This window comes from Hoplias malabaricus, chromosome 6, assembly GCF_029633855.1.
Source record: "Hoplias malabaricus isolate fHopMal1 chromosome 6, fHopMal1.hap1, whole genome shotgun sequence".
In the NCBI taxonomy this organism is placed as follows: Eukaryota; Metazoa; Chordata; class Actinopteri; order Characiformes; family Erythrinidae; genus Hoplias; species Hoplias malabaricus.
This window is the reverse complement of record NC_089805.1, coordinates 16,336,620-16,364,031: the sequence shown is the minus strand read 5'-3', so window position 1 is coordinate 16,364,031 and position 27,412 is coordinate 16,336,620. Positions and strand designations below refer to the sequence as shown.

Sequence of the window (27,412 nt, the reverse complement as noted above, 5' to 3'; positions counted from 1 at the left end):
ATAAATTATATTTGTAATAAAATACATAGTATGAATATAATTTAAGACAGAGGTTACTGTGATATTGCAAAAAGACATTTAATTAAAGCAAGACTCTCAAGTAATATATCAATAAACAGAAACCCACACTCAAAAAATGTCATACATTAATATTGTTATTCTTAATGCTGAATATTACTGAAAAAATAACAAAAAGTAATTAAAAAAAAATATTTATCCATTTGTAACAAATTTTTGTTAAGTTTTTAAAAGAAAAATTAACAATTAATAATGTTTCATAAAAAAGTTCTATAAATAAACTGATGTAATTTTACAGGGGAATTCTTCCAGTAAACTACTACATTTATAAGCAGAACATTGCTGTGGACTGAAAAGCCTTATAGGCAGTTTTGCTGCTGTTATTTTATGCATTTTAATAAATGTGGCCTTGATATCATGGAGGTGAAAAACGACTCAAATTATGCCCTATTAAGGCCTTTGACTAAACATTCATAAAAAAACAATAAAAAAAACAATAGCTTTTGTCCTATTTGCTGGAAAGGAAACTTTACGTTTTGTTATTTTGTCATTCAAGTCACCGATTTTCTGTACATGACATATGTCTTCTTTTGAAAACTATGCATATTTTATTTTTTCATTTGAGTCTAGTTTGGAGTCTGTGTTGAATTGTTATTTTGCCATACAAGTCACCAGTTACACATTGTAGAGTATAGTATGTATTTATTACAGTATTCAGCTGTGTTTTGCAACAATACTTCATATAAACAATATTTTGCTGATACAATTAAGAGTAAACTGTAAAATTAAAAATACAGTACTAATTCTGTAATTGTTTTTTCAGCATTATGACTGTAAAAAAAAAAAAAAAACAAAAAAAAAAAAACTGGTGAATTATACATAATATTTGACCTTGTAGCAAACAATATTCAATATCAATATTGTCCATTCACATAATTTAAAAAAGTGGCTTTTAAAACATTTTGGAGTAAACTCTACAAATATCAAAATATTTGCGTAAAGAAGTCTAAGACTATTTTCACTCCTAGGGATTTATTTTTGTTGGCTTGTTAATTACCATTCACAGCCAAAATTACTGAACACTTAGTAAAGGACATCTCTTTTCTGTAAATTAGTAGAATGTTTTTATATATATATATATATATATATATATATATATATATAAGACATATATATGACAGTATTCTGAGTATTTTTAGGCAGTGCTGACATGTAACAAGGTTTGATCATGAAAGCATAACCATATTTTTTTTAATTATTCATTTAAAGGGCATCTTTCCTGCTTATGATTTAATTTAGCATTAAGCAATATTTAAAACTGATTTGAAATTTTCTGATATATTGTTAGCCAGGTGCTGCTTGTCTATATCCTTTTCTGTCAGTAGCTAATCACTCCCACCAAGCACTGCGATGGGTGAAATGGAGAAGATGAAAAAAGAGGCTGAGACCCTCAAGACACAGATTGAGGTAGGACTTAAACACACCTCTAAGAAAAATTGCTCTGACTCTGAAAAAACGTACAGGCCTCTGGGATTAACGGGTTTCTTGGCACAAAATTGACTTTCGGCAGAAGAGCGTAGTTGTAGGCCAACTGTAATACTTGCCTTGTCCTCTAGGCGGCCCGTAAGACAGCCCATGACACAGACCTGGCTGCTGCTGCCTCTGGAGTGGCCCCAGCACCCTCCGTTCAGCTGAAGACTAGGAGGACACTCAAGGGTCACCTGGCCAAAATTTATGCCCTACACTGGGCCACAGACAACAGGTCAGAGTGTGCTTTATAATCATACCTCTGATGGAATAATATATATATACACACACTTTTTAAATAATTTGAAAACGTTAGTTTTTAGTTGCAGAATAATCATAATATATGGACCCAAAATTGCCTTCATCTATATACCTTCTTCATAAAATATTCTCCTGTAAAGATACTATTTTGGAAATAAAAGTTTAAAGTATGATATATGTATATGTCAAGCCACAGACATTAACAAGCTCAGTTTTTGACCCTCTACTGCTAAGCTATAATCTACCTATGCCAGTTAGGACTTGTCTTGCAGCACTCTGCTCCATCTTGTGGTCAAATGGATTCCCCTGTAATGCTTAGTGGGATCAATTATTAGGCTCAGGGTCCCAAAATAACTGCAGAATTTGTGGAATTCATGTGAAACAAAGGGAACAAACCTAATGATCACAGTGGTAAAAAAGTTGTAAATAAGAAACTGAAGGATACACATTGTCATGGATGTGAAGCCTTCTTTGTGGAAAAATCTGTTACATGTAAGATAATGTGTGAGTAATTCATGTGTGAGTGAATTAATAAGTTAAAAGCCTGTTCCATGAAGTGCTCTGGCTTATATATATATATATATATATATATATATATATATATATATATATATATATATATATATATATATATATATATATATATTACCAAGCTTTTGTCTTTAAATATGTTTCAAGTAGCTTATTCATAAATAAGTGATGTGATGTGGCTTTTAGATGTATACATTTTTTGAGTGTCTCTAGCAGAGCTGTTCACATTAGGCCAGTTTTTTAAAGTTCCAAATCTACTTACATATTATTCTCCTAATTTTTCTACTCTCTTTTGTTGTCAGGCTAATGGTCAGTGCCTCACAGGATGGTAAACTCCTTATATGGGATACCCACTCTGGAAACAAGGTTAGACTGAGACAAATAAGCCGTCATAGATACTTCCATATTGTGTAGCAATCTGTTGGAGATTCTGAAATCATTAATATTAATACATGCACTAAATGTTACTCACTTGATTATATTCACAGTTCCGTTTACTTATGCCAAGCTGTATGTGTCCTCAGACTGTCCAAAGAAAAACATATATTCATTTTGTCAGTTTAGTTTACTACATCATTTGAACACAGCAGCTGTCTTTCACTATATGTGAAAATGATGAATAGGCCAATAGAAATGCTCAAAATTTACTGGGAATATTTTTTTTTACATTCCATTGAAATGTAAGATGTTTTCCATCCCCTGTTACTATTGTGGAGCTACATGTTTTTCTCTGTACAGTGATATGTTTGATGAGTAAGATGCTGGATAACAAAACAAAGTATAGCTGGCATTAAGGCTTTGTCTGTCAGCAAAGCACCAGTGGTCACCTCAGTTCACCTGCTATCTGCTGTCGGATAGATAACAAGCTGTCCTATATCTTGTTGTTTAATTAGCTTGCACAGATTATGGACACAACAGGTAAACTGATGTGCAGAACGTGCCCGACTTGAACAGTTTATCTGTGTGAGTCTACCAGCAAAACAACAAAATAATAACATTAATAATATTAATTTATTTAACCTTTATATATAAACATTCCAACTTCATTGAAATTGAAAAAAATAATCTAATTAATTAGAAGCTTTGTAATTAATTAATCTAAATTAATCATATTTCAATAAAATTTACATGAGAAATTTTGATTTAAGTTTGGTTGAACAAGCTTAAACTTCAAAATCTTGTTTATTTTCTCACCAGTTTACCAGTGAATTGGTCAATTTGTCTGACATGGACTTTGACATTTTGTTTCTGAATGTGAACCCTGACATGTGGTCGAGTGTTCACTGGCAACACTGTTTGCTCATACTAGGAACGCTATCACATTTAGCAGCTAAGTTAACATTACTGACCTGTGCGTTAGCCACAACATGTTTTTTGGTTGAGGTGGTAATGAAGGGTGGAAATGCTCCTGTGATAAGCAAACTCCTTCCTGCATAAAGGGCAATTTAACAACATTTTTGTTTGTATTCCATCTGGAAGTTTCTTGTATTTAAATTTCCCATCTACCAGCATAGTCTCTTCCGTCATCTCCATCATGTTCATCACATTGTGCGTCGATATAATCTGTATCCCTTGAACTCGTACACTGAGAAACATTCCATGGGGCAAAGTGCGATTAAAATGCGTAACATTTTTTATTTCGTTATGTTTTCCCGTAATTAATTAAACGAAATTAACTAAAAGTTAAGGTCGCAACCCTAATAAATATATAACTTTATAGTTTTTATTTTTTTTCCCAAATATTCACTCATTTTGAATTTCAGGCAACATGTTCCCAAAAAGTTGGGACTGGGCATGTTTAACACTGTGTTACATCACCTTTCCTTTTAATAACACTCAATAAGCGTTTGGGAACTGAGGACACTAAGGTGGAATTCTTTCCCATTCTTGCTTGATATACAACTTCCGTTGTTCAACAGCCCGGTGTCTCTGTTGTCATATTTTGTGCTGCATAATGTGGCACATTTTCAATGGGAGACAGGTCAGGACCACAGGCAGGCCAGTCTGTACTCTTTTATGAAGCAATGCTGTTGTAACACATGCAGAATGTCTTCCAAATAGATGTTTTTTGAGCATTCCTCAACTTTCCCAGTCTTTTGTTGCACTTGACCCAACTCTTTTGGAATATTTTGCAGAACTTAAATTCAAAATGAGTGAATATTTGCAAAAAATATCTATATAAATAAAGTTTATCCATTTGAACATGAAATATCTTGTCTTTGTAGTGTATTCAATTGAATATAGGTTGAAAACAATTTGCAAATCATCGTATTCTGTTTTTATTTATGCTTTATACAATGTCCCAACTTCATTGGAATTGGGGTTGTATATAGGATAAAGTAATGGATATCCTACAAATAATGATAGGGATTACACCTAGAGCCCAGCACACTCCCTAGCCATATTCTAACCCTAATCGCTGCTCATCAGGTAGGCACTTGCTTATCAGGTAAGCTTCTTCCTTTGTTATCTTGATGAATTAAACCCATGACAACTCCAGAATGCTTAACAGTGAGGTCTGGCATCCCAGACCCCACCCACCCCTTCCAGGCTTATGTCACAGACATTTCATGTATCTAACCTCTTAATCCACACAATCCTCCCTAGTAACGAAGGCAATACACAGCCCCCACATGCACCGTTAAAGCATGCTTAGTGTCAATATGACAAGTGTCAATGACATTTGGACCTACCAGTCTAAAACTTAATCAGCACGATTAAGACCTAAAATAAAGTTTCTTTGTCAATTCCCCATTACAAAAGTGGTCTCCCATACAGAAACCTTATGTATGTCAATATAGTGATTTTAAATATATGACACACAAAAAAAATGCATGGATTTCTCTTATATTTAAATATGGACATATGTATGATATGTATGCGTTTGACCTGCCCTAACCGGCCCCTCCACTGCTTCAGCCATGTCAACCTGACATGTTTTAACCCTGTTATGGTTTTGAAACTCAAAGTAATTTATTAACTTGGCATACTGAAAAATAACAAATTAATGTTGACAATGCTTTTTCTGTGAATAAGTAAACAAGAAAAAAAAAATTGCTGCAAGGTGTGTTCCCACCTTGCGTGCAGTGATTCCGGGTAGGCTCCTGACCCACCTTGATCCTGAACTGGATAAGAGGTTACAAACAATGAATTAATGAATGGAAAGAAAAATGTGACTTTCAAAATTCAGCTACATGTGAAATCATATAAATTAAACCATACCACCCTCAGTAAAATTTCTTTCTTATATAAAAAATAAATGCAAATTTTACTATGTTATATAAATATTATTTAAATGTATTCATTCATTTATTAATTGTCTGTAACCACTTATACAGTTCAGGGTTACGCTGGGTCCGGAGCCTACATGGAATCAGTGGGTGCAAGGCAGGAACACACCCTGGAGGGGTTGCCAGTCCTTCACAGGGTGAAACACTCACACATTCACTCACATCTATGGACACTTTTGAGTCACTAATCCACTTACCAACATGTGTTTTTGGACTGTGGGAGGTAACTGGAGCACCCGGAGAAAATCCACACGGACACGGGGAGAACACACCAAACTCCTCACAGACATTCACCCAGAGCGGGACTTGATCGCACAACCCCAGGACCCTGGAACTGTGTGACTGCAACACTACCTTCTGCACCATCATGCTGCCCTATTTAAATTGAATAAATATTAAATACATGAATAAAAAAGAATCCAGGTTGGAGCACTTTGAGGAACACCTGAACCTGAGAGACAAGCCTCTTATGCATGAGGTAGGGCCTGGGGTCTGGGATGTCAGATTCCTTTTCTTTTGCCAAAGTCACTTAGGTATTTAAAAAGGTTTACAGTGCATTTTTTGACAACTGCTCAGCTTTTAACCTGTTTATTCCCTCCAAACTTAACACAAAGTTGGAAGATCTGGGAACCATTTCTGTGTCACTGGATATCCAAATTCCTGATGGAAAGGCAACTAGCAGTGTCTCCCTCAGTACAGGCCCCACAAGATTGTTTCCTGTGTCCTCTGCTGTACCTATGGTACACCCATGATTGTGTGGCCACTTCCAGGTCTACCACTATTGTCTACCTTGTCCAAGCTTCTCACCAGTGTGTGTGTTGTGATTGAATGTTAAAAAGGAATGGCATTCTGTGTTGATTGTAATGCATCTTTGGTTGTCCAGAAAGGCCTATGTAAGTGTAACGATAGATAGATAGGTAGGTAGATAAAATGACAGTTGTGGTAGGCCTGATGTCAGATGATGATGAGAGTACCTACCTGGAGAACTGGTGCCAAGATTATAATCTACTCTTTAATGTCAGCAAAGCAAAGGAGCTGATAGTGGACTGCAGTCAGAAGCAGGAGAGGAGCTACCACCATGTGCACAACAATGCAGCTGTGATGGAAATAGTGGACATTTTCTAGTAACTTGAAATTTACAAGTTGTGCCACATTGACTCCTTATTGAAGAAGGCCCACATTTCCAACCTCAGATGGCTAAAGTAATTTTGATTTCGTTCCAAGATGTTTACACTCCAAATTTTGAATCAACATATTGTTCCTTTAAATGTTACATTTACTCAGATTAAACTTTTGATCTGTCATCTATGTTCTATTATGAATAAAATATTGACATTTGCCATCTCCACATCATTGCATTTTTATGCAGTTTTTATTCACAATTTGTTTAGTGTCTCAACTTTTTTGGAATCCGGTTTGTAGATAAATCTGCAAAATAACTTAGAACAAGAACTAAGAACAACTAAATCCACATAAAAATGAATTATGCTTCAAGTCCCATTTCCTGTACAAATTTTACTATTTCAATCACCTTCCTGAGTATTTATGGAGTTGGACAGTCATCAAATATATCTCCCAGAATAAATATAATACGACTCTCATCATTCATAACTCTCTTAAAATGTGTATATACAAAATAATATCTGAAACTTTAAAACAGACCCTGATTTTGCATAATTCTGTAAATAGTTCAGAGCGATAAATGCTCCTCTGACGATATCTAGCAAAAAGTGAAACTAAACCACTTGAAATGGCCAGATTTACTTAAAGCTGCCATAATTATTATTAAATTGAACTTGGAGGTTAGCATAGTGCTAACACTGGCATGGGCTTTTTCCCCCTGTAGGGCCGAATGGCTAACATCCACATTTTGGCCTTCTGTGATGTTCCAGACTCATTAACCTGGTTAAAGTTTGTTTCATCTGTTGTGCCAATCAGGAAGTGACTAAGAAAAATGCTGTGATGTCAAATGTATAGCAAATCCCTACATCATAAAGCCAACGTATTAGAATGGTTTCATTATTAAGGATAATTTTTAAGACAGATGTGTTTATCTGGAATAGTGCTCTTGAAAAACTGCCTAGTCCTCTTTTACTAATATATACATTTCAATGATACTGAATGCCACTTTGAATGAATATCTGAATATATAAAAAAACAAATCTTTTCTGCCACCCCCCAACCCCTCCCCACAAATTCTATTGAACAAAAGTAAAGGAAAGTTTAACAACATACTTATTTCCAGATTAATGCAGTTCCCCTCAAGTCCTCATGGGTGATGACCTGTGGATATTCCCCCTCTGGAAACCTCGTGGCCAGTGGTGGTCTTGACAACATATGCACTGTTTACAACTTGAAGACACCAATTGTCAAGATTGTAAAAGAACTTGATGCACACACAGGTTGGTGGAGTTGCAAACTGAACTTCATATTTCAATCTCTTGCATTGAAATAGGAATATCTGGCTTAATAAATGTATATTGAGTATAATTATTTTATTGTTTTTTTTTATTTTTGTTTATTTTTTATTTTTACAGTGGATTATATAAAATGTATTAAATATACTTTTAAATTATTCATATAGGTTACCTGTCCTGTGCTCGCTTCCTTAGTGACAATGAAATCATCACTTCGTCTGGTGATACCACTTGGTAAGCAACAATACATTCAGCATAGAGCATGACTGCATTCATTTTTCAACAACCATATAATCTCCACATTGTAAAATAACTTTAAATGTGGTATTATCAATTAGATGTTTGATATGTACTTCCTTTTTCAGACATCTGAAACTAACAAGGAATTCATTATTTCTGTTTCTCTGTAAACAATAACCTCAAATGCTTTTAGATCAATATGTTTCATATTACTTTAGTAAATTAAACACAATTATTCTCTTGTTGACTGAAAGCTTTTCATTCTTTCCATCCACACAACTCCCATCATCTCTCAGTGTTCTGTGGGACATAGAGTCTGGCAAACAGAAGTCAGTTTTTCTAAACCATGTGGGTGACTGCATGTGTTTAGCTCTATCACCAGACATGAATACATTCATCTCTGGGGCTTGTGATTCTCTGGCCAAGCTGTGGGACATCAGAGACGGCCAATGCAAGCAGACATTCCAAGGCCACACAAGCGACGTCAATGCCATTTGTGTAAGTACAGGGACAATCAAATTAAAAATACAATGCCTTGTTAAGTGACTTTAGAAAACATGGGCCTCCCAAATGTGAAGCCAGCATGGGTCTACCATGTCTGCTGGCTGGTGGCATTATGTGTAGCTCTGCTTATCCTAATATGTTTTTGTTGTTTGTTTTTTTTTTTTTTTAGTTTCTAATTTCAACAGTTAGTTTTCCCTTTGCTTATACTGGTAAATGATTATTTTTAATGGTTATCCTGCTTTGTTTTAAGTAGTCAGGGTTACACTGATAGACAGACCCTTGATCCCAGACCTAAACTGCGCACTTTCTGTTCTGTTATATTATTTTATATAACATTTCTAGTTTTCAACTATTAAAATATATTAACCTAATTATTTTGTGGAAAGATCTTATGAAGATTATAATCTTCATAAGCAGATGATAGTTTTTAGTACATTGGATATTTACTGTTTTTATTTACTGAGATATTAGCTATATTGGCCCTGAACAAAAAACAACAATGCCTGGTTGACTGTGGCTGTTAGAGGTTTAGCAATATTTATTCAATAAAAAAATGTCTGCTTTATCCTAATCATATATTTTGGCATAGTAATAAGCCATGTAATAAACTCATGAAAATTCTTATATATTCAGCTCACAATCTACTCAAACCATTTCTGAAAAGAGAAGGGATGACAAATGATTTAATACCTATACATCCAAAAATATTTTTAAAAATGTTACATTTTTTTAACAAAACATATTCAAAAAGATATCAAATTTCTGTTAATATTTACATCTAAAAACATGACATATTGGAGTAGCCAATATTAACACTGACCAAACTCTAAAATGAATGTCTTGTCTTTACCACAGTAATATGCTGCTAAGTTTTTCTTCTTCAAGACTTGAGAGTACAAGGCTACATTATGAAAATTCTCATTTATAAAAATTTCTCATTTACAAAATACAATAATAAAAAAAAATGGCTTGTCGATGCAAAAGATAGCAATAATGAAAATAAACACAATTTCTATTGTCTGCAATTTAAGTGCATTGCAAATAACCTTTTGTGTAAACTTGTTTTATGACAAAAATGATATATGACAAAAATGAAATAGATACAGAGGAAACATTTCCAAGTATATTTTTCATTTAAAAGAGATCTAGCACACACACAAGAAATTATTCTGATTCATGCTGCATCACTAAGCAGTTCATCCTAATATATTGTTAAATTTATGCAGGGATCTTAACAGTGACATAATTACAAATCAGAAAAGCATGGTCAGGGTCATTAACAGCTGATTTTCACATGAAAAATGATTTTACATTTTACTATGGCTAGAATTAATTTTCCCAAAACATGTCACTTACCATTAACTTGTGAAAATGGAAAATGGGTCTGTTTAGCTAGGGTTGTATTGTGCACCATAATTTAATTAAAATAAATATTAATATATAATAGTAATTTAAACTGTAACGAGAAAGTCTACATATGTCTGTGTATGTATTTGTTAGGACTGTGCCCACATTTTTTCAGTTGAACCTGATTTTGAAATTCAATACCAAGATTCCTATGTTTATACAGATTTTTGTAATCAGAAAAACCACAGGGATAATTTTAAGTGGAATCTATTCGTGTCTTGTTACAATGCATACAATGTTAATTTAAACAATGGTTGCTTAAATAGAAATTATTTATGGAGGCCATTCTCACCCTCTGAACTTGCCTGTGTCTTAAATAAGAACCTTCTGGCTTGCTAAAACACCTGCCCTGGTGTGTTTATGTGGCTGATGTTAGCCCCTACCATTAGCTACTTACAGCTGTTTATTAAATTGTAATTGGCTATATTCAGAACTATAATGTGTCTGAATATATAATTTATATATGTAACTCACATGAACTTTACTCTTCCTGGACCAAATTGGAGAAAAATAAGCTCTACTTAAATTAGGAGGTGTGTCTGTTTCAAATTCAGGTCTGTACAGTGCAGATTCTCTGACAATTTTTATATATACAGTATCTGTTAGAAATTGAACAAAATATATATTCATGACAAAGTTGATGCCAAAGAGCTACCTGTCAACACTGAGATTTGAAATTAAGGGAGAAATTTTCCAGTTGCCTGCCTCATCTCACCACAGCCACTCACAGTTGAAGATATAATCCCTTGTATCTATATATCTATAGCGATAGAATAGAATGAGATTCTGAACATGATCTGCTAATGTAAACAACAAACGTACGCACATCTCACAGTGTGACATCATAATTTTTAACAAGCTATGACATGATATGACAACAATGACAGCAGAGTTTTCAAAAATCTCATTATGGGGAGCATTTTCAAAAACCTCTGTTTTTAGGAGAGAGAGGGTGGAGGTAGAGGATGGGTGGCTGAGCACAGAGCAGATAAACCGATTGGTATAGGAAATCAGCTCTTAACAGGTTTTATTGCTGTTATCATAAATGTTATCTTTTTTAAGAAAGGTCAAAAACACTGCAGGTTTAGGGGATATTTAGGGGATAAATGTGAGAACAGCAGGGAAAAAGTGTGGAATTACAAAGCATTCTGGTAAAAATTATTGGATTGACATGTCTGGCAAGAGGATACAGCCAAAATCAAGTAAAGCATGGCCATGCTAATTTTTTTTTCTTAATTTGGTATATTATCACAATTGCACTCCAAAATAATTCCCATAATATTTTCCAATGGTATCTCCCACCTTCAAGATACATTGGCAGATAAGATTTTTTTCAAGTGTGTGGTTTGAAAATCATTCTCTCTAGCAGAGACATAGCCAGAAATTAACTGTTGGGTGGGTTTCGGCAAAAGTGGTGGGTGAGCAATTAAAGAAATTTACTGCAGCATGCCGTGTGTTACACATTCTCCTCCTGATCCATCTCAGAGTCATGGAAATGTACGCGGAACAGACAAAACATGAGCATGTGTCCACAAATATGAATTCAAACACTACAAATTTGCTATGTCTGACTGGGAGGGTTTTGGTCCAGTTTGTGTGGGGTCAGGCCCAACCATGGCTATAACCCATGCTCTGTAGACTGCCTCAGCATCACTGCAGACTCTGAGTAATAGTTTTACAACAGATAGTAGTGATGGTAGTTATATTAAAATCTCTTTCTGGAAAAGTTGGGATAATTTGTAAAATGCAATTACAACAAAACTTTTTCTCTGAATCTATTAATGATATTATGTCCTTTACATAAAGAAATACCCAGATTATTTGGTAGTATGCACTGAGAAACATGATTTTTAAATTGTTCACTATTTACCCATGCAGTCTTTTGCAGAATTGTGAATCCCTCCACCCCTTTACATTTGAAAGACTTAGCCTCTCTCAGAATACTATTTTTAAATCCATTGATGACAATAACCTGTTGCCAGTTAACCTAATAATGTTTTTTGTAGCATTACACCAATTTAACAGTATTTTATTGCCCCAGTACAACTTTTTGTAATGTGTTGTTGGCTTCAAATTCAAAATGGGCATATTTATTTCAAAAGCATCATTGCAGTCTGTCTTTATTTATATTTTGCACTCAAATATTTGTCAAATTTATGGAAATGGGGTCTGAACATATATATTCATATGCTTATAGTACAATGTTTCAAATGGGAGTCATTTTAATATTCTGTGAACTTTGAGTTTTTGGCATGCATACAGTTCAGTATTATATTTTACTATATTTACAAAATACAATCAAGTTGGTTAGCCAGAAAATTGGAAATGTTATCTTTGTACATTTGTCAGTAAAGTTTCAAAATTAGTTATTGTTTGTATTGCATTGTACAAAAAAGCGTATCCATTTAAACCAAGAATCCACATTGGCAAAACTTGACCTGCCCTTAGCCAACCTCTTGTCCAAATGTGTTTCAAATCACCCACAAACAATATTTTTGATACTATATTACTGGCAAATATAGTATTTTTCATGATATTTTTAATTATATTACCCTTCTGCTTTCTTTTTAGTTCTTCCCTACTGGGAATGCTTTTGTGACCGGATCAGATGACTGCACTTGCAAGATGTTCGATATCCGCTCAGATCAGGAAGTGATCTGCTACCAAGACGGGCAGCTCAACAGTGGTGTGACATCACTGGCCCTGTCCATGTCTGGCCGTCTCATTTTCTCTGGCTATGACAACTTCAACTGCAATATCTGGGATTCACTGAAGGGCGAGAAAGTTGGTGAGTGATAGACAAATACCCTTCCCTAAATTCACTCTTGTTCCTTAAGGATATGCCTAAATGATTACCTGCAGTGCTGGATGAAGTACACAAATCTTTGAGTTGAGATAAAATATTAATCCACTAAAAGTCCTCCATTTAGATTTTCACTCAAATAAAAGTACAAAGTACTTTAAGTATCAAAAGTAAAAGTATCATGATTTATTACGGCTCTAGTGTCCTATTATCATTTCTGTTACAAGACTGATTAATCAACTCAGTAAAAATACTTCAGAGTCACTCTTGGTTCACTGATATTTCAATTCAAAGTCATTAATTATTCGGACACTGATATCTATGTAAAGAATTATAAACATAAAATGCTGAATTTTGTCAATTAGGTAGAACCGAACTGCTGTGAAATTACATTTTGTGAACACGCAGTTCTGGTTTAAGATTCATTGGCATCTTAGTTACAAGTTTAAGTTTAATAATAAAAATGTTAAAAAAACAGGAGGTGATGCTCTTTGTTGGATGGGCACCCTGTCCAGAGTAAGGCTGTCCTTGAATTTTGCCAATCGGATTTGACCGTTCAATACGAAGCTTCAATTATCATTTAACATCAGTAGAAGTGACACTGTCTATGATGAAACATCTGAAATGAAGCCTATTTTCATTTGAGAATTTCAGAATGAGACAGGAAGCATGCATGTTTTTATGTTTAAAGTAAGCTCATATATCCTGTTTTTTTCACAACATTAAAATCTTCTGGCCAATCTTGTGTCATCTAAAAATAATTCCAATCTTGAGTAATTTGGTTTGTTAATTTTAGTTTTTTAATGAATGTTTATGTTTAGAGGAAAAAAGGAAAAGGCGAATCCTGTTGTGAACGTTGATGATGATGGTCTCCCAAAATAGTAAATTCACATGAGAAGGGAAAAACCCTTCTTAACTTTCAGTGGAAATCAGTGTAAAAAATTGTTATTCCATGTTATTTTGGAGCATTTCTATTAGTCCATTCATCATGAAATTTTCACAGTGTGAAGGACAGCTGTCCACAAAAATGGAGATACATGTTTTCAATTGGAGAGTGTCAATATATATTATTATTTATAAGCATATTCATAAAGGGGCGGCAGAGTGGCACAGCAGGTAGTGTCGTGTGTGTTCCTGCCTTGCACACAGTGATTCCAGGTAGGCTTCGGACCCACTGCGACCCTGAATTGGATAAGCGGTTACAGACAATGAATGAATATTCATAAACTGCACCACAACTTCTTGCAAATCCTTCTCAAATACAGAGTTTTTTAAGGTTATGGGTGCCCACCTCAATTAATAATTTTTCGAGATACTGAAAAAGGCTATGTTACAAACTTATTAACATTAACAAGTTAGTACATTTGATACAAAAAAATAATATATTTCATTAAATTAAGCCAATCCAGGTGCATAAAGGTCCGTGAAATTTTATCAGTTCAATTTCCTGGTCATTTGAGGCTAAATACAAATATAGAAAATTCAGTTTAAAACTTTCATTTTTTAATTTTGGTATAGTAAGAAAAAAATTCCTTTGTTTTTCCAATTTTCTAATTCTGCTCTTCAAAATCAGAATATCTAAAAATAAAAAAAACAATTTTTATTGTTTTTTCTCATTTTCACCTTTTCTGCGCCTTGTAATGAAAGTGATATTTTTGTATTTATCCTCAAATTATTAGGAAGTTGAACTGATAAACTTTACACAGACACCTAACGCCTATAATTGTTTTCAGTTCAGGGTGTGTTTCTAATATTACACTATAGTATTCAACATACAAAACTATTTTACTATTTATACCTTACAAATGAAAATTACTTCTTAATATTTACTCTTCCTCTTTTCATTTCCAGGGGTTCTGTCTGGTCATGATAACAGGGTCAGCTGCACCGGAGTGCCACCAGATGGAATGTGTGTGTGCACTGGCTCGTGGGACAGCTTCCTGAAGATCTGGAACTGAGCTGCTCCAGTTGCAAACACCCAGAAGACGTGAACCAAGAGAGAAAACAGAGATAGAGTTAGTGTTGGAGGGCAGAGGGAGAGAAAACTGTCAGTGACCAGGTAGGAAGATATTGGCAAGGGGTGTTTTTTAAACATTTGGTGTCATACAAACTTTTATTTCTCTTTCTTTCTTCCTCCTGATATGTGGAAAATCAATGGAATATAACAGGAATTGTAAATGTTGTCCCAAAACAACAAGGTTCAACATGTTGCTGTGAAACATTAAATGTATTCCTTTATCAAATTATGACAAATGCCGAAATTAGCATATAAATTACATCACCGGAATAAATGCTTATTATGTGAAATATTTTATTGTACATGGTTACAACACATACACACAGTAGTTTTGCATACAATTAAATAAACAATGAATAATCATACATGCAGAGCACATAAATATGTAGATTTATTTTATTTTTTTTCCTCAGGGCTTAAATTTCTTCAAAATTAGGTGAAAGTGTGTATGTAAATTTGTATATTTTAGCTAAAATAATTGGGTGCAAAGTCAATGTACAGTGATTTTGGTCCCGCACCCACAGTTTACAAGTCTGGAACAGTATGACAGTTATTAAAAATGTCAGCAACTCAACCAGACAATTAAGTTTGCTGTAAAATGGACACTATCCAATATTTATCAAGTGAGTCCTAGATGTGAAACTCAATAAAGTGTTATCAAGTCTATCAAATATTTTCTTTGATATACTTCCAAAATCCACAATGCCACACTATATTTATTATAAAATAAAATGTTTCTGTAAAGTAGTCATATATTATCATACATTCATGTAGAATTTTTTTAGTACTTTTACATTGCCACAGTCTCTCCTGACAAAATAATGCATTGACATGGCTGTTGAAAACCTTTCTAATAAACTTAGAATTCTGCATTTACCAAAATGAAGTGTATCTGTCCATGAGTGACATTTGGGAATTCCGTTCGGTGGAAAGCAATTGCATCTAATATTTATACTTGAATATACAACATTCAGTGCATTTGGAATGTCTTCAAGACCCTTTCTCTTTTTTCACATTTTGCTATGGTGAGGGAGGGTGCTAAAATTAATAATAATAATAATAATAATAATAATAATATAAAAAAATAAATATAAATACAGTTTATCTCCATCAATCTGCACTAAGTATGCCATTTTGACAAAATGAAACCTGAATTTTAGAAAATTTGTCTTCTGTATTTAACCCATCTATGGCAGTGAACACACACACACACACTAGTGCACTAGGGACTGTGAACGCACACCTAGAGCGGCGGGCAGCCATCCCCGGCACCCGGAGAAAGTTACAACGGTGGTTTTAAAGTCAAATTTTGTTCCCTAACGGTACATTACATTCTCGTCTCTTAAAGGACAGGTGAATATTCGTAAGGTTTTTATAAAATATAAGAACATGATAGAAATCCTGGAGATAAAAAGGGATATCTGAAATCAACGCAATTTTACAATCTACAATTATAGTAGAATAAGGAACAATTATGTTCTCTGCCTAAAGGTGCACAATATGTGATCTTGAGGGCACTAGCACAGTGACAGTTTTTCTGACAGTGTAAGAGAGGTGATATTGAACCCAATGTTTATTCAGAGGAGAACAGCAGAAAATCCCTAAATCCAGATGTATACACCTTGGCTTCAGACTGGAGGCTGTTATCACTGCCAATTTTTTAAAATAAGTACCAAGTAATGGGTCTGAATACATATGTCCATTAAACATATTCATTTTCCTTTTTAATATATCTGCAAAAAGATCCCCCTGCTGTGAAGCAGTTAGTGCCTATTATTTTGATAAGTAGGAGTGCTTGCGGCGGATGGGGAGCTACAGGCTGTGGTCTGCGCTTCAAGTGAGAGTCATGAAGTCATTTGGCCATGAAGAAATGGGCCAAAGTGTTGGGACAATATTTATTTATTTATTATTGCTTATCCAGGTTTTTTCTTTTCTTTCTTTTTTTAACATATATTAAAATGGGAATGGTTGGTGATATTACTTCCTGTTTGTGGCACATTAGTATATGGGAGGGGGAAAACTTTAAGATGGGTGGTGACCATGGTGGCCATTTTGGATCCAACTTTTGTTTTTTCAATGGGAAGAGGGTCATGTCAAACTTATTGGGAATTTCACTAGAAAAACACCGTGTGCTTGGTTTTAACGCAATTTTATTCTTTCATGAGTTATTTACAAGTTTCAGACGATTTATAAAATGTGTTCAAAGTGCTGCCCATTGTGTTGGATTGTCAATATAACCCTCTTCTCCCACTGTCTCACCTGAAACTACGGATACTGGAAGCCTGTGCTAGCATTTCTCCTGCGGTGTTGCTATCAGTTTGTGAAGAGTGGGAGAAGAGGCTTGCATTGACAATCCAACACAATGGAAGGAGAAATGCTAGCACAGGCTGAGTATCCGTAGTTTCAGGTGCTGCACATCTCGTATGTTCACAGCATAGACAATTGCCTTCATATGACCCCAAAGATAAAAGTCTAAGAGGGTCAGATCAGGTGACCTTGGGGCCCATTCAACTGGCCCATGACGACCAATCCACTTTCCAGGAAACTGTTCATCTAGAAATGCTTGGACCTAACACCCTTAAATGTGGTGGTACATCATCTTGCTGGAAAAACTCAGGGAACCTGCCAGCTTCAGTGCATAAAGAGGGAAACACATAATCGTGTAGCAATTTCACATATCCAGTGACCTTGAGGTTTCCATTGAATACCCCATATACCACACCATACCATACCATCACTTTTTTTTGTTCCAACAGTCTTGGAGGGATCTATCCAATGTGGGTTAGTGTCAGACCCATAGCGGTGGTTTTGTTTGTTAACTTCACCATTCATATAAGAAAGTTTGCCTCATCACTGAACAAAATCTGTGGTCTGATGGTCCTTTTCTAATTTTTTTTGTCCATTCTGCAAATTCAGTGCACCAATCTGGGTCATCCTCGTTGAGATGCTACAGCAGCTGGAGTTTGTAAGGGTGCCATTTGTGAGTAGTTAATATCCGTTGAAGGGATGTTCGACTGATGCCACTCTCCAGTGACATGCGGCGAGTGCTACGCTCTTGCTGAATGAAGCTAGGACAGCCACTGATGTTTCTCCATTAGTGACAGTTTTCATGCGTCCACATTTTGGCAAATCCAACACTGAACCAGTTTCACGAAACTTGGCAAGCAGATTGCTAACTGTAGCATGGGAGATGGGTGGCCTCGTAGGGTGTCTTGCATTGAAATCTGCTGCAATGACCCGTTTACTGCTTTCACCAGACATCAACAATTTCTATCTGCTCCTCACGTTAAACTCTGTGACATGTCAATGGCTGTAAACAAAGAGAAACTTGTAAATAACTAATGAAAGAATAAAGATATGTTAAAACTAAGCACCACCATTGTTTTTCTTGTGAAATTCCCAATAAGTTTGATGTGTCACATGATCCTCTTCCCATTGACAAAACAAAAGTTGGATCCAAAATGGCCACCATGGTCACCACCCATCTTGAAAAGTTTCCCCCCTCCCATATACTAATGTGCCACAAACAGGAAGTTAATATCACCAACCATTCCCATTTTATTAAGTTGTATCCATATAAATGGCCCACCCTGTAAATTAATCGCACAAGCACATGAACAAAGGACTTCTTCGCATGGCGTTGTCGTACCATGTGTGGATGCAGTTGTTCCTGAAAGCTTTATTGAAGATCTCCTTTAGACTTTATAAATCATATTTGGTGTCAATTTAATTGTCACATGAAGTCTCAATGTTTGGTTGGAATACTGAACATGGGAAAGGAGATTTCTTAAATATTTGGGAAAACCTATGCGACTTGGTTTGCTCCCAGGGATAAGGGAAGAGCATCTCCACCCTTGTGATTAGATCTCCAGCTGCGTGAGAACATGTACTGACTGGTGTGTAAGTGAATTTTAATTACAAAAGGTGCCAGTTGCAAGGTTGGTTGACTGGGTAATCACCCCCAATCTTCTTTGATCTTTGGGAGAAACATCATGTAGGGATTTCTTAATATTTTGAAGATGAATTAAAGCTTTCCCTAGTAATGTTACACATGTTCATCAAATGACAGAAATCACTTAGGATGCCAAGATTTTTAGCTGCTGGCCCAGGTGCTACAAAATGTAGTGGAGGAAGGCCCCGGTATGCTGAACCTTTTTCTTAAGACTCTGATATAGATCAAGTAATGGAAAAACTTTAAGATTCAGACTTTCTTTATCAAGACCTCACATTCCACGGAGTGTGCTGCTGAAAGACTACGCACACACATACTTTGTTTGATGGCCAGAAGGCCAAGCAGAACACTTTTCAGTGACCCTGAGACGGACACTGAAGGGTCCATAATGACACCAAGTGCTCGTCTCCAAAGTTTATGATGACCAGAAACGCCATTAAATCCAAAAGATAACTAACCAGGGCCTGGGAACTGAATGGTAAACTCACCAGGTGAGGAAACCCCAAGACCCCTACCCCCCACCCCCCACCCCCCACCCCCCTCGGAGCATTTATCAACCTCAGCTTCGAACTTAATCTTATCGGGAAAATTGCCATATGGCCCGACTGCCACTAATGTTGAACTCTTCAACCAGAGTTCAACCCAGCTGGAACAGCATGGACCAACAGTGCCTCCAAGTAGACATTAGCGAAATCATATGCCACCAGAAGCATTCTCATTTTCTCTCTCTCTCTCTCTCTCTCTCTCTCTCTCAAAGAAAATTATCTTTGACATGTATGCTTTCCTGAATCCAGTTATGCATTATGTAAAGTTTTATTATTGTTTATCAGATATTATTCGCAGGTATATATATACACTATCATGAATTACCTGATGTGTATTTTGAAATCACAAAGACCAATTTCTTTCTCAATTTAAAAGAATGGTAATTAATTAATAACTAGAATAGTTGGTGTAATTGCATCAGTATACTGAATAAATTAGCATTCAAAGTATATACAAGGTATTGATGCTCAAATATATATGATGTATTAGCTCGAGGATGTTTTACCCGGACCAGGGTTAAACATTTTCTCTGGGGAACTTGAGTCACGTGTACTTCCCAAACCCAGTAGCCAATCAGAGAATGGCTACTTCCCAAGTGGGTGTAATGGCGCCACATAGAAAACAGAGGTACGGCCGAGTAGGAAAGAACAAAAAGATTTACTAGAGAGACTCTGAGACCTTAAAACTGAACCGGGGATGCCTTGGGGTTAGTTTTAGCATCGCGTAATTTAGTGAGTGATTCAGATATTTAAACCTTTAGAAATAACTCCGTCAGCACCAGCCTCAATTCATTTGGTTTGTCGTTTTTATTTGCCCAGTCAAAGCCTCGTTTTTATGGCTGATCAAAGCAGGTGAAACTTATTTTTGGCCAGAATAAGATGCCACCTCTGAGATTAGTTGATAGCTAGTATGTTAACATTATAATCTGACTTCCAAGACGTCACTTCTGAAAATTCAAGAAAACAGAGAGCTTTCCTTTCGACTAGCCAGGCCAGCAGTTCTCTATGAAGGGAATCCCCGACTGACGTCACACCGTCCAAGGACTCCAAAAGTGGCCTACTCACCCTGGAGGGGATCTCCTCCATAACAAGCCTACCTTCAGCCTTGACACGGGGAGGACAGAACAGCCAAGAACCGGAGAACTGAGATTAAATCTGCTGGTGATAACAGCGTCACGTAAGCTGAAAAATCAAATTTTCAGAAGCTGATGTCTAATTAAGTCTCTTGATAAATTTACATATTAATTAAATTTCACTTAGCAACACATATTAATCACAAGTCATATAGCCTAGCCAATTATTAAAATCATAAAGGTTTCATCTGCATTGATATTTTGATAATTATGCCATGTTTATCAACATTACTATTCCTTTTCAATAAAGTGTTATTTGATTTGAAATAATACTGTGTATGGAGTCTATTCATAAAAGTCTGAAAATCCTGATGAAAAACCCACATAGTGATAATAATGATTTATAATTAATAATCACCATTAAGCAGAAATAATTCAAATACTGTTACCATGCTACAAAGGGAATCTGCAATATTTAACATGACAGTTTTCTTCTTGCTGATTTTAGACCCAGAAAGAGAACCTGTTTTATCACCGTTTAGAAGAAGGAAATTATACAATATCCATATGTAATTTATCATCTGGTTTGAGTGTTATGTGCAACTGCATATTGTCTGAATAACATTGGAATCAGGCGCAATGTTTACTCATAAATCTGCCAAGTGGCAGCATGTATAATGTGAATAATAACAGTTCTAAAACAGGACTTTTGGAAATCCAAGCTTGACTTTCTTATGGTTGAATGGTTCACCATTTACCTTTACGATCTGGCAAAGTTCAGTTGGATTTAGCATCACAATGCCAGACACATAGGTGTGAATGTTCCAACTAAAACCAGAAGTCCCTTAGTCTGTTTAAATTTGCTGAACCAAAATCCATTTCTCATTTTGAGGCTGTAGTACAGTTTAAAAGACTACAAGGCTTTTTTTAATCAAGCATTTTAGGTTTTCTAATTTTGATGATAGACTTTTATGGGCTTTCTTTTCAAAATATCAGTCAAAAGCAATAGCTTAGTCCCTAGGTAGTCTCACATTCAAAAGCTGACCAACTTTAGAGCCCAGACCAGCTATGTTATATCTTATAGGTAAGGCTGAAGGTATCACCTGAACCTGGTTAAAGGCCCTTTATGCGTTTCAAATTTTCTTTTAAAAAAAAAAATAGAAAAAAAAGCCATTGCTCATTTTGAGGATCTAAAAAATGGTCCTCAAGACTAAAAAGACTTATTTTAAACAGGCTTTTTAGGTTTCCTACATTTGCTGATATACTTCTATGGGTACTCTATTCAAAATATAAGTCAAAGGCAATAGTTCAGAAACATTTGTTTGATAGACTTCTATGAGGACTCTCTTCAACATATTTGTCAAAATACAATAGCTTAGAAGATTGGAAGTTTGGAATATCTTTATCTTATGGCTTTAATTTCTTACTCATACACATTTTAGAGCATAATGGCTTATATCCTCATAATCCTGAATGTCTGCCCGATAGATTAATGAGGACTCATTAATGAATCAATTATGATATTCAACATATCTGTCAAAGGCAATAACTTGGAAGTTATAGGTTCCTTAGGTAGTCTCCTTTCCAAAAGCTGATCAAACACAGCTCATTTAGTCTTCAGAGCCCAAACCAGACCGGCTCACCACACTGTATAATTCACACCTTTTTCTGTCTCTTCAGTCTCTTGAATATGTATACCAACTGTGCAACTCTTTACAACCACATACCTTGCCAACATTAAATACTTCCGAAAAAGTGTAATTTATTAACACTAAAAATATATACTTTACCATCAGGGTAATAAATCTAACATAGGCAACAGAGAAAATGATATACGTTTAAAAAGTGTGATTGTACATAACACATTTTTCAGGGCCAAATAGTACCTTGGCCTAGCCTACTACTTACCCCACAAATAATAATAGTATAATAATTAAATAAGTATTCTGCCCGCTGACTTACTGTTATTATTGGTGAATGGTGGTTTTAAAAAGTGTTTTCACATTTAAGACTGTTTAGTTCAGCATGGAAGCCATAAAAGTACTAACCTAGGCTTATTTTCTTATCCAGTGCACAGTGTCTCAAATAGCTGCTAGTGGTAAGGAAATAATTTATTTCGCCTGCGTTTACAAAACAAATGAACATTAGCCAAAATTATTGTATGCCAGATGGCCAATCCATCCCTGGTCCATAGATAGTCTCCCATCAACTTCACAGCCCAGACCTGAAGATGTAGGACTGAATGCACTGCCTGCACGCAGTTAAAGTCTATTAGTCTGTTTCAAAATTTTTGAACCAGTAATCTTTCCTCATTTTGAGGCTCTAGTAAAGTTTAAAAGATTAAAAGACTTGGTGTAATCAGACTTTTTAAGTTTCCTACATTTGTTGACTTCTATGTGGATTCTGTTAAACATATCAGTCAAGAGCAATAGCTTAGAAATATAAGATGCCTTGGTGGTCTTCCTTCCAAGGGTTGATCAAGCCAAGACCTGCTTAACTATAGAGCCCAGACCAGCTAAGTTATTCTTACAGATGTAAGGCTGAAGGTAGCACCTGAAAGCAGTTAAAGTCCCTTAGTCTGTTTTAGAAATTTAGAATCATGAGCCTTTGCTCATTTTGAGGCTCTAGTAATGTTTAAAATTTAAGCAGGCCTTTTAACCTTTTAAAGCCCAGAGCAGCTAATGAAGTGGCGTTTCTAGCCCCTTTTTAGGGATGCTGAGTCCAAGGTGAGTTTTTTTTTTAATGTAAGCTCTTATAAGCTGAAAAAATGTTATACAACATTTAAACATTCATTCATTCATCCATCCATTATCTGTAACTGCTTATCAAGTTCAGGGTCACAGTGGGTCCAGAGCCTACCTGGAATTATTGGGTGCAAGGCGGGAATACTACCAGGCACCAGTCCTTCACAGGGCAACACACACACACACATCTATAGACACTTTTGAGGCACCAATTCATCTACCAACGTGTTTTTGGATTGTGGGAGGAAACCGGAGCACCCGCAGGAAACCCACACGGACACGGGGGAGAACACACCAAACTCCTCACAGACAGTCACTCGGAGCGGGAATCGAACCCACAACCTCCAGGTCCCTCCCTCCGGGTGACTGTCTGTGAGGAATTTGGTGTGTTCTCCCCGTGTCCGCGTGGGTTTCCTCCCACAGTCCAAAAACACCCATTGGTAGGTGGATTGGCGACTCAAAAATTGTCCGTAGGTGTGAGTATGTGAGTGAGTGTGTGTTGCCCTGTGAAGGAATGGCGCCCCCTCCAGGGTGTATTCCAGCCTTGCGCCCAATGATTCCAGGTAGACCCACTGTAACCCTGAACTGGATAAGCGGTTACAGATAAGGAATGAATGTTAGGTAGGGGTTAGATAGGTATCTGTTTTTTTTTCTAGAAGGCTAATGTTGTACTTTGCTGGTTGTCAATCAAGCACTGTCCACTGTTTGAACTGGACAGAGAAGAGAGCTGGTGTACCACTGGTAGAGCCAAGATGCTAGACTAGTACTATCTGTATGTGTATTAGCTCATTAATTTTAAAGAATTAGAATGAAGAACAGAAGACATGATGAGACAAATTATGACCACCCAACTCTTAGCGTGTCTTTTGTGTGTGTGTGTGTGTGTGTGTGTGGTCAGCCAGTTAGCCATGGATGTGGCACCCACTACATACCAATGCCAGACTATGCCACCCCTTGTTTTTGGCCTGGAACGAAGGGGAGCTCTGTGATAAATAATATGGAAAAGCAGGTTTAAAAAAATACCAAAAAGGGTTTTTATTAGTTACTCTAGAAGTTGCACCATCAATGTCAGTTTGGGTTAAAAGAAAAGGAGAAATTATAATACTGGGCCAACTGTGGGAGTTGACAGTCAGACTACAAAGAAATCTTTAACAGTAGTGAAAGGAAGAGACTTTTTTCAAAATACAAATTGCACTACAATCGCATGGCACTCACGCTATATTGCACTGCAATGTAAATCCCACATCAAGATGAACCTCCCCGCTCCACACACTTAACCCTGTAAACTGTCTCCTTTGAACAGCAAGTTTAAAAACACCACATATAAAAAAAATAACAAATAAAACAAAAACACCAGAGAAAACCAGCTGACAACCCAGCTGCTGTAGAAATTTATAAAAAAATAAATACAGACAATAATTTGTGGACAGACAAATTATTTCAATACATTATTCCACAAAGCACACCAATAAGCTGTTACTGCAATACGAAGAGAACATACCAGCTCCAAGCAGAATAATTGCAACCCAGACTCCAGGGGGGTAATTACTCAACAATAAATCTAGAATAATAAAAATACATAAATTGTAATATACCACATTGACATCATTTAAATGCAAGTGGCTAAAATATATTCTCTGCATAAAAACAGTCCCTTCCACTAACCAGCGACAGTAGCTAATAAGGCTAAGGAAACCATAATGGAGGGTAGCAATAGCTATATAGATTTAATAAGTGTATGCTTGGTAATTGGTAAAAATCTCAGGAAGGATGCAATAGTGAATAATGTCATCAATAACTGGCAAAAAGCACTGAACAATTTTCAAAAATATGAAAACACTAAAGGACACACAAGGACCGTGTAGATTGTTAGAACAGTTACAAAGCAAGTCTATTACAAATATAGGCAAATATTGTAGAGCAGATAGAGGTAGCTAGTGTCAGTAAAAATAGTGAAAGGACTGAGTGCCTGAAACGTGTTGTGGCAATGACATGCTTTTTGGGGAAGCAAGGAATAGCACTTCAAGGTCATTATGAAACAGATGAGAGCTACAATAAGGGCAATTTTCTAGAGTGCATGCACTTTTGAGCCATTCTTGCAGGGGTATATGTAACCCATCTGTCTATGTTATGCCTGATGAAACCTGTGTTGTGTTCTGGCGTGCAATTATGGGACATGAGACCGAACTGGATCTCTGGTTCCTTTAATGACAGCACACTCCATGTAGTACAGGAAAACAACCATGAGTTGTGTGTCATGTATCTGCTAGGCTGGCTCTCCTCCAGCCATGCGAGAAAGCTCTGTGTATTCAGTAACTCAGAATAACGTAATAATTTAACAAATAAAAATCAACAAACTGGACCTTTAAATAAGTTTGAGGTTACCAAAAAGCATAGAAAAATATATAAATGAAAACACAACTTAACAAAAATAATACACAAAGTACATGAAAATAAATCAAGAAAAACAAATCCTGATTTGTAACCAGGATCATTTTGGTATTTTGGAGTATAATCCATCTATCCATTATCTACTGCTTATCCGGGTTGCGGGTGAAGCAGTCGGAGCAAAGAAACCCAGACCACCCTCTCCCCAGCCACTGCCTCCAGCTCCTCCGGGGGTATACCGAAGCGTTCCCAGGCCAGTCGAGACATGTAGTGTCTCCAGCGTGTTCTTGGTCCGCCCCGGAGCCTCCTCCCCGTTTGACATGCCCTCACCAGGAAGGCGTCCAGGAGGCATCCGGACCAGATGCCCGAACCACCTCAACTGGCTCCTCTCGACGTGGAGGAGCAGCGGCACCACTCCGAGTCTCTCCCGGATGTCCGAGCTCCTAACCCTGTCTCTAAGGGAGAGTCCAGACACCCTGAGGAGAAAACTCATTTCAGTCGCTTGTACCCGCGATCTCGTTCTTTCGGTCACTACCCAAAGCTCGTGACCATAGGTGAGGGTTAGGACGTAGATTGAACGGTAAATCGAGAGCTTTGCTTTTCTGCTCAGCTCTCTCTTCACCACAACGGACCGGTACAGAGCCCGCATTACTGCTGATGCTGCACCGATCCGCCTGTCAATCTCACGCTCCATCTTTCCCTCACTCATGAGCAAGACCCCGAGGTATTTAAACTCCTCCATTTTGGAGTATAATACAAAAAGGAATTAACAACATATTAACTCTGTTGCACTAAAAACATGTTAACAGGCATCTAACAGCCTCCACTATGGAAATTTACTTTGTTGCACATGAACAAACAAATACCTCCATACCTGTAGTACAGGAAAACAACCATGAGTCGTGTGTCATGTATCTGCTAGGCTGGCTCTCCTGATGAGAGAAAACGCGTGCCATTAAAACACATGGCAAATCTCCCTTTCTCGCGGCCGAGCTAAATTAGCGTGCTAGCGTTAGTGCGCTAGCATTATGTCAGTACAGTTTTTAGTGGCTATATACTATATTCAGTATCCAAACACCTGGATAGTCCGTCTGGTGTTTCATGTAAGTACAGTTTATAGTGGCTATATACTACATTCAGTACCCAAACACCTGGATAGTCCGTCTGGTGTTTCATGTCAGTACAGTTTATAGTGGCTATATACTACATTAAGTACCCAAACACCTGGATAGTTCGTCTGGTGTTTCATGTTAGTACAGTTTATAGTGGCTATATACTATATTCAGTACCCAAACACCTGGGTAGTTCGTCTGGTGTTTCATGTCAGTACAGTTTATAGTGGCTATATACTACATTCAGTACCCAAACACCTGTACAGCCGTCTGGTGTTTCATTTCAGTACAGTTTACAGTGGCTATATACTACATTCAGTATCCAAACACCTGGATAGTCCGTCTGGTGTTTCATGTTAATTTTTTTCCATGTTGAGTTTTTTCATCATTTTAAAAGAGCCACTATTAGTGCATTGTGTCTGTATATCAAAATATTGTGATGCATATAGTGTTAGAGTATACATTTTTATGCGTGTAATGAATATATCTTTGTATTGTGATTGTATTGTAATTAGACCATATGGGTTTTTTTATTGTATACCAAGTGCATTAGTTAATTAAAAAGACTCTGTTAGGCTGTTGA

General features: G+C 36.3%; 1 protein-coding gene across 1 annotated transcript; it reads left to right on the top strand.

The window, feature by feature from the left end:
* Window positions 1–1,428: 1,428 nt before the first annotated feature.
* Window positions 1,429–15,020, top strand: gnb3b (guanine nucleotide binding protein (G protein), beta polypeptide 3b). The gene is made up of 8 exons (XM_066674974.1): window positions 1,429–1,485; window positions 1,635–1,780; window positions 2,640–2,703; window positions 7,873–8,029; window positions 8,212–8,278; window positions 8,581–8,782; window positions 12,767–12,983; window positions 14,850–15,020. The coding sequence occupies exons 1-8, from the start codon at window positions 1,429–1,431 to the stop codon at window positions 14,954–14,956; spliced, it is 1,017 nt and encodes a 338-aa protein (XP_066531071.1). The 3' UTR covers window positions 14,957–15,020.
* The last annotated feature ends 12,392 nt before the right edge of the window (window positions 15,021–27,412 follow it).

What these genes read in the sequence shown, in the direction of transcription:
- gnb3b (XM_066674974.1), top strand. Translation starts at nt 1,429, where the DNA reads ATGGGTGAAATGGAGAAGATGAAAAAAGAGGCTGAGACCCTCAAGACA. An exon ending in CACTGGGCCACAGACAACAG is followed by an intron (nt 1,781 to 2,639) that starts GTCAGAGTGTGC and finishes TTTTGTTGTCAG; the next exon opens with GCTAATGGTCAGTGCCTCAC. An exon ending in TCGTCTGGTGATACCACTTG is followed by an intron (nt 8,279 to 8,580) that starts GTAAGCAACAAT and finishes ATCATCTCTCAG; the next exon opens with TGTTCTGTGGGACATAGAGT.